This window comes from Dendrobates tinctorius, unplaced genomic scaffold, assembly GCF_039654945.1.
Source record: "Dendrobates tinctorius isolate UK_male_01 unplaced genomic scaffold, ASM3965494v1 ptg000326l, whole genome shotgun sequence".
In the NCBI taxonomy this organism is placed as follows: domain Eukaryota; kingdom Metazoa; phylum Chordata; class Amphibia; order Anura; family Dendrobatidae; genus Dendrobates; species Dendrobates tinctorius.
In genome coordinates this window covers 1,180,512-1,198,856 of record NW_027361993.1, presented here as the reverse complement: position 1 = coordinate 1,198,856, position 18,345 = coordinate 1,180,512, and the positions used below count along the sequence as shown (strand labels likewise).

Genomic DNA, 18,345 nt, shown 5'->3' with positions numbered 1-18,345 from the left:
TTCCCCCAATGGATGCCAATCTGGGTCAACAACTGGGTCATCCATCACCTCCTCTTCAATGTCATGTGCACCTTTCTCTGTGTCACCGTGTATGGTGGTATAGTATGCGGGAAGGGGCACCTGAGTCTCATCAGGGTCAGAATCTGGCTCATTACACTGCGAGGACAATGTAGTGCTCTGAGTGAATGTACCAGCAGAATCATCTATCAGTGGCTGTGCATCAGTGCACTCCATGTCAGATTCATCTTGGCCTGGGTAATTCACCATTTCACTTGATAACCCAGGCATGGTATGTGAAAACAGCTCCATGGAGTAATCAGTTGTATGGCCTGCGTCATCCTTCAATCGGTTGGGGTGAAGGACACAAGGAAAGGTGTGGTTCATGAACATGAGCCCCCAATGACGACTCAGTGCTTTTAATTTTTACAACTTCAGAAGAAGAGGAGATAGAGCTGGAGGCTGAGTCAGCAATGTAAGCCAAAACTTTTTCCTGAAGCTCTGGCTTTAAAAGTGGTTTGCCAACTCCTAGAAAACTAAGCCTTCGAAGCCTTGTGGAGCGAGACGATGACGCAGGCTCAACACCTCCTGCATTCGGTCCTATTTTGCTTTTGCCACTACCATCAGATCCATCACCAACACCATCATTACCAGCTGGCAACCCCCGCCCAATTCCACGGCCTCTTCCACCAGCCTTCCTCATTTTTGGTGAAAATGTACACAAAATCCCACAAACTATGTAGTAATGTAAAACAAGGTACAAGGTGTATATAGGACAGGGGAGATGTAGAATTTCTGAACACACTTGTGGACACTGTTGGATTGTGTGAGGCCCAGTGAATATCACACCGCTATGTCACAGGCTCAATGTCGTAGGTGTAAAAAATGTCACTATAGGACAGGGGAGATGTAGAATTTCTGAACACACTTGTGGACACTTTTGGATTATGTGAGGCCCAGTGAATATCACACCGCTATGTCACAGTCTCAATGTCGCAGGTGTGAAAAATGTCACTATAGGACAGGGGAGATGTAGAATTTCTGAACACACTTGTGGACACTGTTGGATTGTGTGAGGCCCAGTGAATATCACACCGCTATGTCACAGGCTCAATGTCGTAGGTGTGAAAAATTTCACTATAGGACAGGGGAGATGTAGAATTTCTGAACACACTTGTGGACACTGTTGGATTGTGTGAGGCCCAGTGAATATCACACCACTATGTCACAGGTTCAATGTCGCAGGTGTGAAAAATGTCACTATAGGACAGGGGAGATGTAGAATTTCTGAACACACTTGTGGACACTGTTGGATTGTGTGAGGCCCAGTGAATATCACACCGCTGTGTCACAGGCTCAATGTCGCAGGTGTGAAAAATTTCACTATAGGACAGGGGAGATGTAGAATTTCTGAACACACTTGTGGACACTGTTGGATTGTGTGAGGCCCAGTGAATATCACACCGCTATGTCACAGGCTCAATGTCGCAGGTGTGAAAAATGTCACTATAGGACAGGGGAGATGTAGAATTTCTGAACACACTTGTGGACACTGTTGGATTGTGTGAGGCCCAGTGAATATCACACCGCTGTCACAGTCTCAATGTCGCAGGTGTGAAAAATGTCACTATAGGACAGGGGAGATGTAGAATTTCTGAACACACTTGTGGACACTGTTGGATTGTGTGAGGCCCAGTGAATATCACACCGCTATGTCACAGGCTCAATGTCGCAGGTGTGAAAAATGTCACTATAGGACAGGGGAGATGTAGAATTTCTGAACACACTTGTGGACACTGTTGGATTGTGTGAGGCCCAGTGAATATCACACCGCTGTGTCACAGGCTCAATGTCGTAGGTGTGAAAAATGTCACTATAGGACAGGGGAGATGTAGAATTTCTGAACACACTTGTGGACACTGTGGGATTGTGTGAGGCCCAGTGAATATCACACCGCTATGTCACAGTCTCAATGTCGCAGGTGTGAAAAATGTTACTATAGGACAGGGGAGATGTAGAATTTCTGAACACACTTGTGGACACTGTTGGATTGTGTGAGGCCCAGTGAATATCACACCGCTATGTCACAGGCAGGAATTGGCTAGTGTATGACAAACTACAAGGTATATATAGAATTGGGCAGAATAGGAATCTCCCTAGAGTGTAGGTCTGTAAGAACGGAACAAGTCCTCGACTTATCCTTACAGAGTCACACACAGATAGCTTCACTGTGGCCGTGATAACAGCCGTTACATGGTACTGAGAGAGGAGCGTGCACGTACACCGCTGTCCGGTGTCCGTAAAATTGTCAAGCTCCGTGTTTTTTAAGTATACGGACTGACACACGCTGTTTCTTTATAGATTTGAATGTGATCAAACAGCAAATATACTTAACTGTTTGAAAACCAGACAAAACTAGAAGGTTGAGGTCTGTAAGGACGGAACATGTCCTCGACTTATCCTTACAGAGTCACACACAGATAGCTTCACTGTGGCCGTGATAACAGCCGTTACACGGCACTGAGAGAGGAGCGTGTTGTGAGTTCATTTTCCCCTTCACTACTGAGGCCCGAGGAGCTCCCTCTTCTGGTGAAGAAAGGTAGTGAGCCTGATTGTCAAACACCTGGGGCTGATGATGATGACTGGCTGAGTGGAGTTAATGACTGGATATAAGGCTGCCGACACCCTTCTGACCTGCGGGTGATTTCTCTGTGGACTTCTAGGAAACCAGTCTGATTCCTGCTCATCTAAAGCTAAGATTTCTGCTTTGCCTTTTTGCATTAGTGTTTTGTTTTCCTTGCTTTTCTGGATTCTGCCATTCCCTGCTGGGGTGAGCTGAATCTCCTTTTGCCTGTTGCTCTGTCTTCAGAATATTCCTGAATACTGACATAGCCTTTTTTGAAGCCTAGCGTCTTCAGGGCCTTTTTTACTGTCAGTTTGTGGGCTCTTATTTTCATAGGGTTTTTCACGGATTGCAGACAGCAGCCTTCCTGTCCTTTCCTATCTAAGCTAGCTTGGGCCCCATCTTTGCTCAGTCTATCTTTCTGTCTGTGTTTTGTTCTTTCTTCTTGCTTCACCGTCATTATATGTGGGGGGCTGCCTTTTGCTTTGGGGTCTGCTCTGGGGCAGTTTAGATTTCCCTTTCTGTCTTTAGGCTATGTAGTCCTCCGGCTGTGATCGAGGGGCCTAGGGCATCGTAGGAGCCCCCCACGGCTACTGCTAGTTGTGTTGATAGGTTCAGGGGTCTGCAATCCGATAGCTGCCAACTTCTCTGGTTTTCTGGACTTAGCTAGCATTTCTATTTTTGCCTCCTACGGTGACTCATTCATAACAGAATCACCCGCCAAACCGCAGATCCTAGGGTACCGAATTGCAGGAAAGAATTGAATAAAAAAAAAAAAAGGTGTGTATAATTTTTCCTCTATATCTCTGAGGCCATAGGGGGAATTTTTTTTTTCTCTCAATGGAGATAAAGCAATTGTCTGATCGTGTGGAGCAGCTCGCTGCGGAAGTGCGGGGAATTTCCGCCTACCTTGCTCATTCACATGCTGCTGAACCAAAGATTCCTACACCTGATGTATTTTTTGGGGATCGGTCTAAATTTTTGAATTTCAAAAATAATTGTAAATAATTTTTTGCCTTGAAGCCTAACTCGTCAGGGAGCTCCGCGCAGCAGGTTAAAATTGTCATCTCTTTGCTGCGTGGCGATCCCCAGGATTGCGCGTTTTCTTTGAAACCAGATGATCCTATTCTGACTAATGTGAATGCATTTTTTCAGGCCTTGGGGTTGTTGTATGACGAACCTAATGCCATTGATCAGGCTGAAAAGACCCTGCTGGCATTGAACCAGGGTCGTGATTCTGCAGAATTGTACTGTCAAAAATTCCGAAAGTGGGCAGTACTTACTACCTGGAATGATAATGCCTTGGCTGCTCTCTTTCGGAAGGGGTTGTCAGAAGCTGTAAAAGATACTATGGTGGGATTTCCTGTTCCCTCTGGTCTTGACGATTCTATGTCTTTAGCCATTCAGGTTGATCGGCGTTTGCACGAACGCAGAGCTGCACGAGAGGTGTTGCCACCTGTTGAACAGATGTCTGAACCTATGCAATGTGATAGAGTTTTTTCCAGAGAGCAGCGTCAGGAGTTCAGAAGGCGTAATAAGTTGTGTTTTTTCTGTGAAGATGCCTCGCATATTATTTCTGTCTGTCCTAAACGCGAGAAACGCCTTGCACACACGTTTTCTGTTGGTGGTGTTCAACCTAAGTTTCTTCTGGCTATTACTCTGATCTGCTCCCTGTCCACATTTTCCGCCAAGGCTTTTGTGGATTCGGGAGCAGCTCTAAACCTAATGGACTTGGATTTTGCTAAACGTTGTGGATTTCCGATGACACCTCTGCAGAAGCCTATCCCTTTGAGGGGGATTGATGCTACTCCTTTGGCTAAAAATAAACCTCAGTTTTGGACCCAGGTAGTAATGCGGGTCGCCCCAGACCATCAAGAAAATTGCAGGTTTTTGGTGTTACATAATCTGCATGATACTATTGTTCTGGGGTTTCCCTGGTTACAAATTCATAATCCAGTTTTGGATTGGAAATCTGTGTCTGTGGTGAGTTGGGGTTGTTGGTGTGCCTTTAGTGAGGCTCCGGTGTTTTCCACCTCTCCTCAGTCGCATGATGTTCCTGATTATTTGGCGGACTTTTATGATGTATTTAGTGAGAATGAGTCTGCGTCTATGCCTCCTCATAGGAGTTATGACTGTGGAATTGAACTGAGCCCGGGGTGTAAATTTCCCAAGGGTCGGCTCTTCAATTTATCTGTACCCGAGCACGAGGCTATGCGATCCTATATTAAGGAGGCGTTGGAGAAGGGTCATATTAGACCATCCTCGTCACCCTTAGGTGCCGGTTTTTTTTTGTAGCCAAAAAGGATGGATCATTAAGACCTTGTATTGATTATCGTGCTTTCAACAAAATTACTGTTAAATATCAGTATCCGTTACCCCTGATTTCTGATCTATTCTCCAGAGTTAAAGGTGCTTGCTGGTTTACCAAGCTTGACCTCAGGGGGGCGTATAATCTTATTCGCATTAAGCATGGGGATGAATGGAAGACGGCGTTTAATACTCCGGAGGGACATTTTGAGTACCTGGTGATGCCTTTTGGGCTCACTAATGCCCCTTCTGTCTTCCAGTGCTTCATGAACGATATTTTCCGAGATTTTGTCGATAAATTTTTGATTATCTATCTGGATGATATTTTGATCTTCTCCAAGGATTGGGATTCTCATGTGGAACATATTCGGACTGTGTTCCGGATCTTGAGGGAGAATTCCCTGTATGTCAAAGGATCTAAATGCCTTTTTGGAGTACAGAGGATTTCTTTTTTGGGATTTATTTTGTCCCCGTCAACTATTGAAATGGACCCGGCCAAGGTACAGGCCATTTACGATTGGGTTCAGCCCACTTCTTTGAAGGCCCTCCAGAAGTTTTTGGGTTTTGCTAATTTTTATCGGAAATTTATAGCAAAATTTTCTAGTATTGCCAAGCCATTGACTGATTTGACTAAGAAGGGTGCTGATGTGTTAAATTGGTCTCCGGAGGCTGTTTCTTCCTTTCAGGAGCTGAAGCGAAGATTCACCTCCGCCCCGGTTTTGCGGCAACCTGATGTCTCACTTCCGTTCCAGGTAGAGGTGGATGCTTCTGAGATTGGTGCAGGAGCTGTTTTGTCCCAAAAGGATCCTGTAACATCTAAAATGAATCCCTGTGCTTTCTTTTCCCGAAAGTTCTCTCCATCTGAACGTAACTATGATGTGGGGAATCGGGAACTGTTAGCCATGAAATGGGCATTTGAGGAGTGGAGACATTGGTTGGAGGGAGCTAAGCATCAAGTCGTGGTCCTCACTGACCATAAGAATTTGATTTACCTAGAGTCGGCTAAGTGCTTGAACCCTAGACAGGCTAGGTGGGCCTTGTTTTTTACACGTTTTGATTTTGTGGTTTCTTTTCTTCCTGGAACTAAGAATGTCAAGGCTGACGCCCTCTCTAGGAGCTTCTTTGCTGATTCTCCTGTGGTGACCAAGCCTGCTACCATCTTAGGTGAAGGGGTAGTTCTTTCTGCCATCTCGCCCGATTTGAGACGTGCTCTGGAAGAGTTCCAGGAGGACAAACCTGAGCGTTGTCCCAGTGGAAAGTTGTATGTTCCTGACCAGTGGAAGAAGAGAGTGATGTCTGAAGTTCATTGCTCTGCTTTGACTGGTCATCCAGGTATTTTTGGTACTAGAGATCTGGTGAGTCGGTCTTTTTGGTGGCCCTCCTTGTCTCATGATGTCAGGAATTTTGTGCAGTCCTGTGGGACGTGCTCCCGGTCTAAATCGTGTTCTCGCTCTAGTGGGTTGTTGATGCCTTTGCCTGTCCCCAAGAGGCCATGGACCCATATTTCAATGGATTTCATCTCTGATATGCCTGTCTCTCAAAGGATGACTGTTATTTGGGTGATTTGTGATAGGTTCTCTAAGATGGTTCATCTTGTACCACTCCCTAAGTTGCCGTCTTCCTCTGAATTGGTGCCCCCGTTTTAACAACAGGTGGTTCGCTTGCACGGGATTCCTGAGAACATTGTATCTGACAGAGGAGTCCAGTTTGGGTCTAGATTTTGGAGAACTTTCTGTTCCAAGCTGGGAATTCAGTTGTCCTTCTCCTCTGCTTTTCACCCTCAGACCAATGGGCAGACAGAGAGAGCAAACCAGACCTTGGAGTCATATTTGAGAAGATTTATTTCTGCTGATCAGGATGATTGGGTTTCATTTTTGCCCTTGGCCGAATTTGCTTTAAATAATAGAGCTAGTTCTGCCACTTTGATGTCACCTTTTTTTTGTAACTCTGGGTTTCATCCTCGATTTTCTTCAGGGCAGGTGGAGCCCTCTGCCTGCCCAGGTGTTGACACTGTGGTGGAGAGAATGCACCAGATCTGGGACCAAGTGGTGGATAAGTTATCTCTCTCCCAGGAAAAGGCCCAGCGGTTTTCCAACCGACATAGGACCATTGGTCCCCAGTTTAAGGTTGGTGATATGGTGTGGTTATCATCAAAAAATATTGCTATGAAGGTGGCTTCTCCTAAGTTTAAGCCTAGATTTATTGGACCTTACAAGATTTTGGAGATTATTAATCCGGTCTCTTTTCGTTTGGCTCTTCCTGTCACATTTAAAATCCATAATGTGTTCCATAAATCTTTGTTGAAGAGGTTTGTTGAACCTGTTGTTCCGGGGGTTGCACCTCCAGACCCTGTATTGGTTGAAGGTAACATGGAATATGAGGTAGAGAAAGTACTGGATTCCCGTCTGGCTAGACGGAGACTCCAGTATTTGGTTAAGTGGAAGGGTTATGGTCAGGAGGATAATTCCTGGGTCTCTGCCTCTGATATTCATGCCAAAAGATTGGCATTTGGCGTGCCTTTCATCGGGCTCACCCTGATCGCCCTGGTGGCGTGGTTGAGGGTTCGGTGACCCTTCCTCAAGGGGGAGGTACTGTTGTGAGTTCATTTTCTCCTTCACTACTGAGGCCCGAGGAGCTCCCTCTTCTGGTGAAGAAAGGTAGTGAGCCTGATTGTCAAACACCTGGGGCTGATGATGATGACTGGCTGAGTGGAGTTAATGACTGGATATAAGGCTGCCGACACCCTTCTGACCTGCGGGTGATTTCTCTGTGGACTTCTAGGAAACCAGTCTGATTCCTGCTCATCTAAAGCTAAGATTTCTGCTTTGCCTTTTTGCATTAGTGTTTTGTTTTCCTTGCTTTTCTGGATTCTGCCATTCCCTGCTGGGGTGAGCTGAATCTCCTTTTGCCTGTTGCTCTGTCTTCAGACTATTCCTGAGTACTGACATAGCCTTTTTTGAAGCCTAGCGTCTTCAGGGCCTTTTTTACTGTCAGTTTGTGGGCTCTTATTTTCATAGGGTTTTTCACGGATTGCAGACAGCAGCCTTCCTGTCCTTTCCTATCTAAGCTAGCTTGGGCCCCATCTTTGCTCAATCTATCTTTGTCTGTGTTTTGTTCTTTCTTCTTGCTTCACCGTCATTATATGTGGGGGGCTGCCTTCTGCTTTGGGGTCTGCTCTGGGGCAGTTTAGATTTCCCTTTCTGTCTTTAGGCTATGTAGTCCTCCAGCTGTGATCGAGGGGCCTAGGGCATCGTAGGAGCCCCCCACGGCTACTGCTAGTTGTGTTGATAGGTTCAGGGGTCTGCAATCTGATAGCTGCCAACTTCTATGGTTTTCTGGACTTAGCTAGCATTTCTATTTTTGCCTCCTACGGTGACTCAATCATAACAGGAGCGTGCACGTACACCGCTCTCCGGTGTCTGTAAAATTGTCAAGTTCCGTGTTTTTTAAGTATACGGACTGACACACGCTGTCTCTCTATAGTTTTGAATGTGATCAAACAGCAAATATACTTAACTGTTGAAAAACAAACAAAACTAGAAGGTGGAGGTCTGTAAGGGCGGAACATGTCCTCGACTTATCCTTACAGAGTCACACACAGATAGCTTCACTGTGGCCGTGATAACAGCCGTTACACAGTACTGAGAGAGGAGCGTGCACGTACACCACTGTCCGGTGTCCATAAAATTGTCTAGTTCCTGTTTTTTAAGTATACGGACTGACACACGCTGTCTCTCTATAGTTTTGAATGTGATCAAACAGCAAATATACTTAACTGTTTGAAAACCAGATAAAACTAGAAGGTGGAGGTCTGTAAGAACGGAACATGTCCTCGACTTATCCTTACAGAGTCACACACAGATAGCTTCACTGTGGCCGTGATAACAGCCATTACACGGTACTGTGTGAGGAGCGTACACCGCTGTATGGTGTGAAAAAATGCATGCTCAGTACCTCTCCAGGACAAAAATAAAAAATGTGGATTGCTTTTAAAAAAGCAGCTTGCAGAGCAGTGGGAAAACAGCAATGCAGCTATCAGGAAGCCTTATAATGCAGCCTAACAACCAACACAGCTGATCCAGCAAAATATAGCCTCCACTTGCACTGCACACACAGTGACTGGTGTGTTGTACAGGCAAAATCGCTAGCAGCAGAAGCAGTTTTTGGTTCTCTTCTTCCCTGCCTAACGCTCTCCCTACAGAATCATCAGCAGCAGCAGCTCTCCCTATTCTGAGATCAGCATAAGTAACATGGCGGTCGGCGTGCATGCCCTTTTATACCCCCTGTGATGCCCCCCAAAGCAAGCCAATCACTTGCATGCCCTTCTCAAAGATGGTGGTGACCCCTGCCTATGTCATCACGTTGCCCACAGTGTCCGTGGATCCTGATTGGCTGAAAAAGGGCGGAAAACAAACTTTTGAAACGCGACTTTGGCGCTAAAGTCGCCGAGCTCATGGCCGACCTCACCCTAGGGTCGGGTTTCGTTTCATGAAACCCGACTTTACCAAAAGTCGGCGACTTTTGAAATTTTTCGACCCGTTTCGCTCAACTCTAGTCACCATCAATTGGATCCTGTATAGTGGTAGACGTGCGCATGCGCTGTGTACTTGCATACCGCAACCTAAAGAGAATGAAAAGTAGGCGCGACTACGTAATTGATCTGATTAAGTGTAGGCTGCTAAACGCTATATGGGAGCACGCATGCGCGGTACGCTTCTTCAGCATATGGATGTCTCTGCGTGACAGCCCGATAACAGGAAGTACTGAGCGCACCTGCGCAGTAGAACTGAATGAATGTGATATGGTGAGCGGTGTGTGGGAAGCGCGCAAGCACTGTATGCTTCCCCATAGAAGCTGAGAAACAGGAAGTGGTCATTGGTAATTATCCGCCCACCTGCAAGAGGCAGGCAATTTTGAAAGTAGCACTGCCTTAGAATCTGGAGAGTTCCTGGGGACAGAGCATCTCTTTCACGTCAGCTCTGAAGTCAATTCAGAGCCACCCACTGTCTCAACTGAGCGAGTTCCTTATCTTCTTGCTGGAGCTGCACCCAGTCATCCCGCGGTCATCCCAGCGCCTGTTCTCTAGACGCCTCTCCGAACTGTCCCTGCATCACTGCCAACAACCTAGCAAGGTCCTGAAAACCAGGAATGTCCTCTGCCTCTAACTGTTTATCTTGGTCATGTCCAGGCCACTCATGGATCACTCTCAGCAGAGCATCAGCATGCGTGTTCTCGGCTCCGGCCCGATACACGATCTTGTACCAATACTTCGCCATGTGGGCCATCCATCATTGTTCCAAGGCCCCTGGTTTTGCATTTTCCAGGTGGGTTAGGGGATTGTTATCAGTGTGCACCAAGACTTCAGACTCCGACAAGTATTCGGCAAACTTTTCGGTCAACGCCCACACTAACGCCAGCAATTCCAGCTTGAAGGAGCTGTAATTGTCCAGGTTTTGTTCCGAGTCGTTGAGAGACTGGCTCGCATAGGCAATCACTCATTTTTTCCATTCCTGCATTTGCGATAGTATGGCCCCCAGACCATGTAGACATCCATCAGTGTGAAGAATAAAGGGCTGTGAGAAGTCTGCATAGGCAAGTATTGGGACCTCAGTCAAGGCTATCTTCAAGGCTTGGAAAGCTTCCTCCTGGCTACCTCCCCATTAGATAGTCTGATTCCTTAAACCCGACAGTACTCCGTTTAGTGGTTCCAGCAGCGGATTAGCGGTGCCGGTGAAATTCTTCATGAACCTTCGGTAGTACCCAGTAAGCCCCAGACATGCCCATGTCTTTGTCTTTGGGGTGGGCCAGTCCTGTACCGCCGCTATCTTCTCCTGTGCAGGTCTCACTCCTTCAATGAATATGATGTGCCCCAGTTACTGGATTTGCTTACGGAAAAAGTGACTTTTTTCTGGGCTTCACTTTCATGCCTTGCTTATGTAGTCCACTCAACACTTGCTCCAGCCGCCGAAGGTGCTCTTCAAAGGTGGCTGCAAATACAATGATATCTTCCAGGTAGAAGTGTTGCTTCGAAGTTCAGATCCCCCAAGCATCTTTCCATCAATTGCTGAACTGTCCCAGGGGCATTAGTCAGGCCGAAAGGCATTCGATTAAATTCAAACAATCCCATGGGCAGTATGAACGCAGTCTTCGGCCAATCGTGTTCAGCCATGGGCACCTGCCTGCATCCGCTGGCCAGATCCAGGGATGAGAAATACTTTGCCATTCCCAAGGCAGATAACCACTCCTCTATTCGTGGTAATGGATAGGAGTCCCGCACCATACAGGCATTCATGTCAACGGTAATCAACTCAAAAGTGCAGGGTTCCATCCTTTTTCCAGACTAAAACAATGGGAGCCGCCCACAGGCTCTGACTCTCCTGTATGACTCCACTCTGCAGCATGTGAGCCACCATCTCCTTTACCTCTTTGTGCATCTGAAGCGGTATCTGCCAATATCACTCCCGGATTGGGGCAGCACTTCCTGTATAGATTTCATGGGCTATAGCCGTGGTGCACCCAAAGTCATCTTCATGACGAGAGAAGACCTCCTGGTAGCGCTCCAGTACAGCTTCGACTTGTACCTGTTGTGGGGAAAGTCCTATCAGTTTGGCCTGTATCTGTTCTAGATTTCGACCACCCTCCTTCAGGCCTCCAGGCAGATGTTCCGGTGTCATTGTGATGGCTAGGGTCTAGACTGCCAACTGTACAGCCTCCGGTTGTACCAGCTCGTCTGGCATTTCCAGCACCTGAGCCACTTTACTCTTAGGCAAGAGGGTGAGGCCTTCTTCTCCCAGGTTGACACACTGCACCACCACATTACCATCATGGACTGTGGTTAATGTCCAAGCGACGAGAAGCCTCAAGACTATCTGATCCATTGTGGTTGGCTCTATCTGCACTTCCACCCCTTTGAGAGATGTACAAGTTTGTACTGGTAACATGAGCACAGTCTGACCAGGCAGTAGAATGAGTTTAGCAGTGGCAGGGACTATCACCTTTCCTAGAACCTTCCCTTCGCTTAATATTTCCTGGGCCCGGGCAACCCATATCAATTGTTGAAACACCTTCCTCTGTGGGTTTCATGTGCTCCATTGGTCCAGAAAAGCATTTTGTGGCTCGCTGATCAGGAGGGTTCTGAGTTTCCTCAGTACATTCATCCCCAGAGTCACCGCAGGACCGTTGCCAGTGCCTTCAGCGACCAACACGATTCCTTTCTGGCCCACATCTTTGCCGCACACCGTAATCTGCATCCAGACCACCCCTGTGACTGGGATGGGCAACTGATTGGCTACTGTTAGCTTGATTACTGGGTCCCATTCTGGTCGCATCACCTCAGGAAAATAACATCTAAAATACGTTTCCGGCTTGGTGGTTACCTGCGATCCGGTATCGACTAGGCAGCGAACGGCGCGCCCATTCATCTCAGCCCATATGTGGGGATTTGTAGAAATTAAACTTTCGGGACTGCCTTCTCTCCCCCTTGGTCTCTCAAGCTCTGGGCGTGTCCCCCAGCCACAGAGCCCACTAGTTTTATCGGCTGCAGAGGTAGGGATCGTCCCCGTCTCACACACCCTCAGGCGTAATGTCCGGGGTGCCGACACTTGAAACAAGTCGGATTCCAGCTGAATCACTCTTCCCGCATTTCCCGGATTTCCTTCCAAAACTCTCGGGCCCACTCTGGTTCAGCCGTGGACAGGGCGGGTACCTCATTGCTCCAGACCATCCCTGCCAAGGCTGTTGTCCACTGCTCCTGTTCTCTTATGCACACTTCTGCCCCAATTTCAAAGAAAGTCATACGTGGGTTAGCACGCAGGCACTCCCCCAAAGTTTGCTTAAGCGACGCGTCCCTGAATCCCGCCACAAACTGGTCCCTCAATATGACATCAGGGGGCTCCACTCCTATTACCCCCACATCATCCCATTAGGCAATATGCACCTCCACCTCTTGTAGCGCATTAATGTATTGCATCACTGACTCCCCCTCCCTTTGGACATGGCTGAACAACCACATCCGCAATTCCTCAACATTGGTGGGGTCTTCATTCATCTCTTCCAGAATCTGTAACACATTGGTCAACGTGTCCCGTTCATGAGGTGGGCCATCATAGCAATCTCCACTTCCATAGCAGGAGTCATAGGGTGCATCCTCAACATGCGTTTAACCCGCTCGGTCCAGTCCCACAACAATAGATTATTCCCCGTGAATTTATGGAGATTGCTGAGCATGGCCCCCAGCAGCATGCTATACTGCGGGGCACCCATGACAGATTGTTCTGCCGCTTCTGCGCTCGTAGACTTCATCCTGCCGACTATGTCAAATGTAAGCAGGTATGGGAATGCACTAACACAGGGATTGCAGAACAATGCTGTATAACAATGTTATTTAATTTTTAACAAAGAGAATGGCAATAGTCTCTTTACAGGGAGTTAGTAAACAATAAACAGTAAACAAGGGAAGTAAAGGGTTAACGCGACAGTCTGGTATTTAAACGGCACTTATCGTAGTCTTCTCTGGTCCTCATCCACACACAGGCTGACGGGAATTGGAGTACCGGCAATGGCCAGAGCGGTGTCCTCAGGTGAAATCCACAGATCACGGTCCAGCTTCTGATGGCAACGGGCGATCACCAGTTTTGCACGTTGAGCCCCTAGTCCATAAATTTGTGCAACAAAAGTGGGGAGCACTGTAGCAGTCTCTGTCCAACACGTGTGCTGTTGCGCGTTTGTCAACAATGGGGAACGCACCTCAGGGTCCTGCCACTGGCACCTGTTACTCCGCTTGAGCACTGCACTGCTTAGCCGGGCCTGTGGCACTCTGCACTCTCACTGACTTACTGGAGTGTTCACGTAAGCTCTGCCGGGGCATGACTCCGCGCTGTCTCTCACGCTGCAGAGCGTGCTACACACCTGGTCCTGCTCTCGCTGCCAGCGGGAAAACCCTGTCTCTTTCCCACATTCCTGCTCACTGCCTGGCCTAGCCACACCCCCTCTCCCCGGTTCATGGGACCTCTCCGGTTCCCTATTCTTTCCCCCTCGGCAACACTGGATTTGCATAAAAAAGGCATTAAAAACCACTGAAAACGGGCCTAGGGTGAACTTACCCTTGGAACCGTATCATTACTTCTGGACTCCTTGTTCTCCTTTACACTGAGGATAGTTATTAATGACATTGGTTGTATATTTGGGGATGTTGTCCTGCTGCAGAATAAATTTGGAGCAAATAAGATGCTTTCCTGTTGGTATTGCATGATGGAAAATTATCTGCCTGTGTTTCTCAGCACTGAGGACACCAAGAGACAGACAATGCTGAGGATAGTAGATGTAGTGCTTTGTCAAAGAAACTTAGTGCAGCAGATGAATGATACATCATGCTTATTTGCCTTCAAAATCAGATGTCCAGCAGTGCCATCAGTTCTGAAATGACTACAACTCAGCAAATGGAGCTGGAAAGTTGGTCAAAATTAATGTTGCCCTCAATGCTGAGAAATAAAGGTAACTACTAGGGATGAGCAAATCAGGTCAAATTCAAATTTGATTCATAGTGAAATTATTTACCAATTTAACATTTCTTATTATGCTCTGGGTCCAGACACCCAAAGCATAATTAATGTAATATGTAAAAAATTCCTTCACCTGTCCAGTCATCTTCTGAACTCTGTTATGATTTCTAAAATTCCAGGGAGCCTCACACTGACCCATGATTTCTGGCTCTGATGAGGCCCTGGATGGTTTTATGCGAGTACGTGAAAGCACACAACATCATGTCCTGTGATCTTCAATTCCACTTGACTATATTCATTCATCTACAGTATAGCAATACCATCAGGGAGGCGTCTGATTGGCTTCAAATTTATTCTTCAGCCGGACAACGATCCCAAACCTAGAGCCAACTTCATTAGGAAATATCTTCAGCAAAACGAAGATCAAGGAGTCCTGAAAGTGATGATATGGTCCCACAGAGCCTTGATCTCAACACCATCGAGTCTGTCTGGGATTACATGGGATTACATGAAGAGGCGGAGGGATTTGCACAAGTGACATCCACAAAAGATCTGTGGTTAGTCCTCCAAGATGTGTGGAGCAACCTCCCTACCAAGTTCCTTCAAAACTTTGGTTCAAATATATCAAGAAGAATGAAAGTTTTAATATTGCGGTGAATGCAAAGGACAGTCATCAAGTATTGATTTGATTCCGATTTCTCTTTTGTTCATTCACTTTGCATTTTGTTAGTTGATAAAATAAACTATTATCACATCTATTTTTTAAAGCATTCTTACTTTGCAGCATTTTTCCATACCTGATGAAAACTTTTGCACAGCACTGTGTATACTGTATATGTGACAAGCAGAATTTGTGGCTATTTGTTCCCTCCCTCTTTGCTTTTTTTTTTCTGTGTTTTTAAACCTCCCTTCCCACCCACTGTAGATGATATAGTAACTCCAAGCCCTGAAGCTGCTCATTGGAACACAGAAGTTTTTCTAAGGAGTTAGCAGGGAGTGACGAGGGGGGACACTTGACTGTAGCAGCACCAGGGAGACACCATAAGATCCTGTTGTGGCAGAAGAACCCTCTGGAGCAGTCAGCATGGATCCTGAGTGAAGGGAGCAGAATTGCAATGACTTTGATTTCCAACCCACTAAGCAGATCCTATGGCTGTTATGATCATAGGGGTCAATAGATTCCCCCCTGCAGATTCAATGAGGTCTCATGAGGAAGCACAATCTCATTGCATGGATCTAATCTGCAAGCTGCACCAAAAGCTCCATCTATAGTGTCCAATCCCTGGACTCTGCAATACAAACCAAAGGATTAAAAGAAAGAAAACTAAACAAAACAAAAAAAACAGTTCTAAAATTTTCCATAGGTTTTGGGGAAATGGAAAATGAAGCAGCCAAAACCGTGGACAATCAGATGGAGAAATACATGTAATTATGGGATGATTGGCAGGATGCTGTCGGGGTTCTCATACATCTTCATTGTTAACCCTTTCTCCTCGATGTGCATTATTCTCTGCTTGCTGTCATTTGGTTGCATCCCCTGCCTCCAGTGTTAATATCTCTGCAGTCCCCTCTGCCGCTCACTGTTTCTTCATTCTCTCTTTTCTATGAGCTGCTTAGGCTGTAAACACCAGAGTATAAGCTCCGCCACTTTAATATCTTTTTATTTTTTTCTTGCTTTTTATTTTTTCTTTTAAAGTGTTACAATTATGGGGAAATCCGAGAGTCAAATGGATATAGTAGAAAAATCCAATAAATCTGTAAAAAAGTCTTGGCGTGTCGTAGAAATTGGCCTCTCCGTGCTGCTCTTCTTGATGACCGGTGGTCTGATTGCTCTCCTGGTGGTATACACAACTAATAAAGGTAAGAAGAATCTAATATCATGGGCATGTTCATGCTGTGTGATCACTTGGCACCACAATGGCTAATGGATGGATGTGTTATGTAGCAGAGCTGGACTAGAACGCTCTGAATTTAAAGGTTTGTCTATCATCCTATGGAAAATTACATTATGGTATCAGAATGGCACATTCACCGTATAACATATACATCTCTCATGCATGATACTATGTATTAAAATAATGTAGCTAGTTTTCCTGCAGTCCTATGCAAAATCCACAGAGCGAGCACCATGAAAATGCAAACTCAGCTCTATACAGGTATGTCTATAGATAGTACTTGCTAGTAGTGGCACTAATACCATGACTAATATACAATATAGCATCGTTTAGTTGATTTTATAACTCTGTGGGTTTCTATTTTTTATGCATGATGATAATTCACTGAGTTAGAAGAATTTGTTAAAACTACAGAAAACACATAATGAGTCCAGGCAGTCTCTTTAAATTGTGCCAAATGCAGCTATATTTAGCAACCATAGCACAGCTATATCTACATTCTCAGCTCTGCTGCATCTGCAATCTCAGCACTGCTACATTTGCAATCAGCTTCATTACATCTGCAATCTCAGCTCTGCCACATCTGTAGTCTCAGCACTGCTACATCTGCAACATAAGCTCTACTACATAAGCTTTTTCAGCTCTACTACATCTGCAGCCTCATCACCGCTACATCTGCAATCTCAATTCTGCTACATCTGCAATCTCAGCTCTGCTGCATCTGCAATCTCAGCACTGCTACATCTGCAATCTCAGCTCTGCCACATCTGTAGTCTCAGCACTGCTACATCTGCAACATAAGCTCTACTACATAAGCTTTTTCAGCTCTACTACATCTGCAGCCTCATCACTGCTACATCTGCAATCTCAATTCTGCTACATCTGCAATCTCAGCTCTGCTACATCTGCAATCTCAGCTCTACTACATTTGTAGTTTCAATGCTGCTACATTTGCAATCTCAGCACTGCTACATCTGCAATCTCAGATCTACTACATCTACAATTTCAACTCTGCTACATCTGCAACCTAAGCTCTGCTACATCTACAACTTCAGCCCTGCTACATCTGCAATTTCAGCCCTGCTACATCTGCAAAATCAGCACTGCTACATCTGCAACCTCAGCTCTGCTACATCTGCAATCTGAGTCCTTCTACATTTGCAATCTCAGTCCTACTACATCTCCAATCTTAGCTCTGCTATATCTCCAATCTCAGCACTGCTACATCTTCAATCTTAGCCATACTACATTTACAATCTCAGCACTGCTATATCTGCAATCTCAACTCTGCTACATCTAGCTTTCACAGGGCAAAGCAAAGGCTAAAAATTGAAGAACTCAGCTGTCAGGATATCAACATGTTCAAAGCAATTTGGTTAGGATTTGTATTGAGATCTGCATCTACTAATCCTAGCACTGCTACTTGAGATTTGGGAACCTGAAGTCTGCTGCATCTGTTAAATCTAGCAATTTGAGCTCTAGAACCTTTGGCATTTTCAACTCCACTATATCCAGCAGTCTTGACCCTCCTAAATGTAGCACTCTACTCTATAGTAGCACTCTATAGCTCTACTATATTTGATGTTCTCAGCTCTGCTACATTTGTGTATATATATATATATATATATATATATATATATATATATATGTATCTCCAGGTGGAGTTATTATTTGCCTGGACATGACATGCATTTCCAGTCCTAGCATCAATAGCCTGGTGCAATTATCATCAATTCATTAAATCCATAAAGTCGGGTTATTGTTCTGAAGTGGTGGGACACTCTCTTTGGAGGAGAAACTGCAGAAGCAAAGGGTTAACGGCAGCCTGTCATGCATGATTACCCCTTTAAGAGAGGAGACAGATTGCTTTCTATACAAATCCATAAACCCTGGAATATTTCTTTGCACTGTGTGAGCAGCGGCCATGGCAGCGGTATTGATTTCTGAGTGCTGGGGCAAGCGGCCATAATAGAAGTGATTATTACTGTTAAACCAGCGCAGGTCACTGGCAAGACTCCTTCCA

General features: G+C 45.8%; 1 protein-coding gene across 2 annotated transcripts in view; it reads left to right on the top strand.

The window, feature by feature from the left end:
* Positions 1-18,345, top strand: part of MMEL1 (membrane metalloendopeptidase like 1) — a 742,661-nt gene that overhangs the window by 366,860 nt on the left and 357,456 nt on the right. Inside the window, exons 1-2 of one of the 2 annotated variants that reach the window (XM_073561691.1) lie at positions 15,360-15,852; positions 16,124-16,287. In XM_073561691.1, coding sequence (XP_073417792.1) covers positions 15,803-15,852; positions 16,124-16,287 — 214 coding nt within the window. In that variant the 5' untranslated portion in view covers positions 15,360-15,802. Of the gene's footprint in view, positions 1-15,359; positions 15,853-16,123; positions 16,288-18,345 lie in introns of those variants that run through there. The other variant, XM_073561692.1, reaches the window with a different exon arrangement.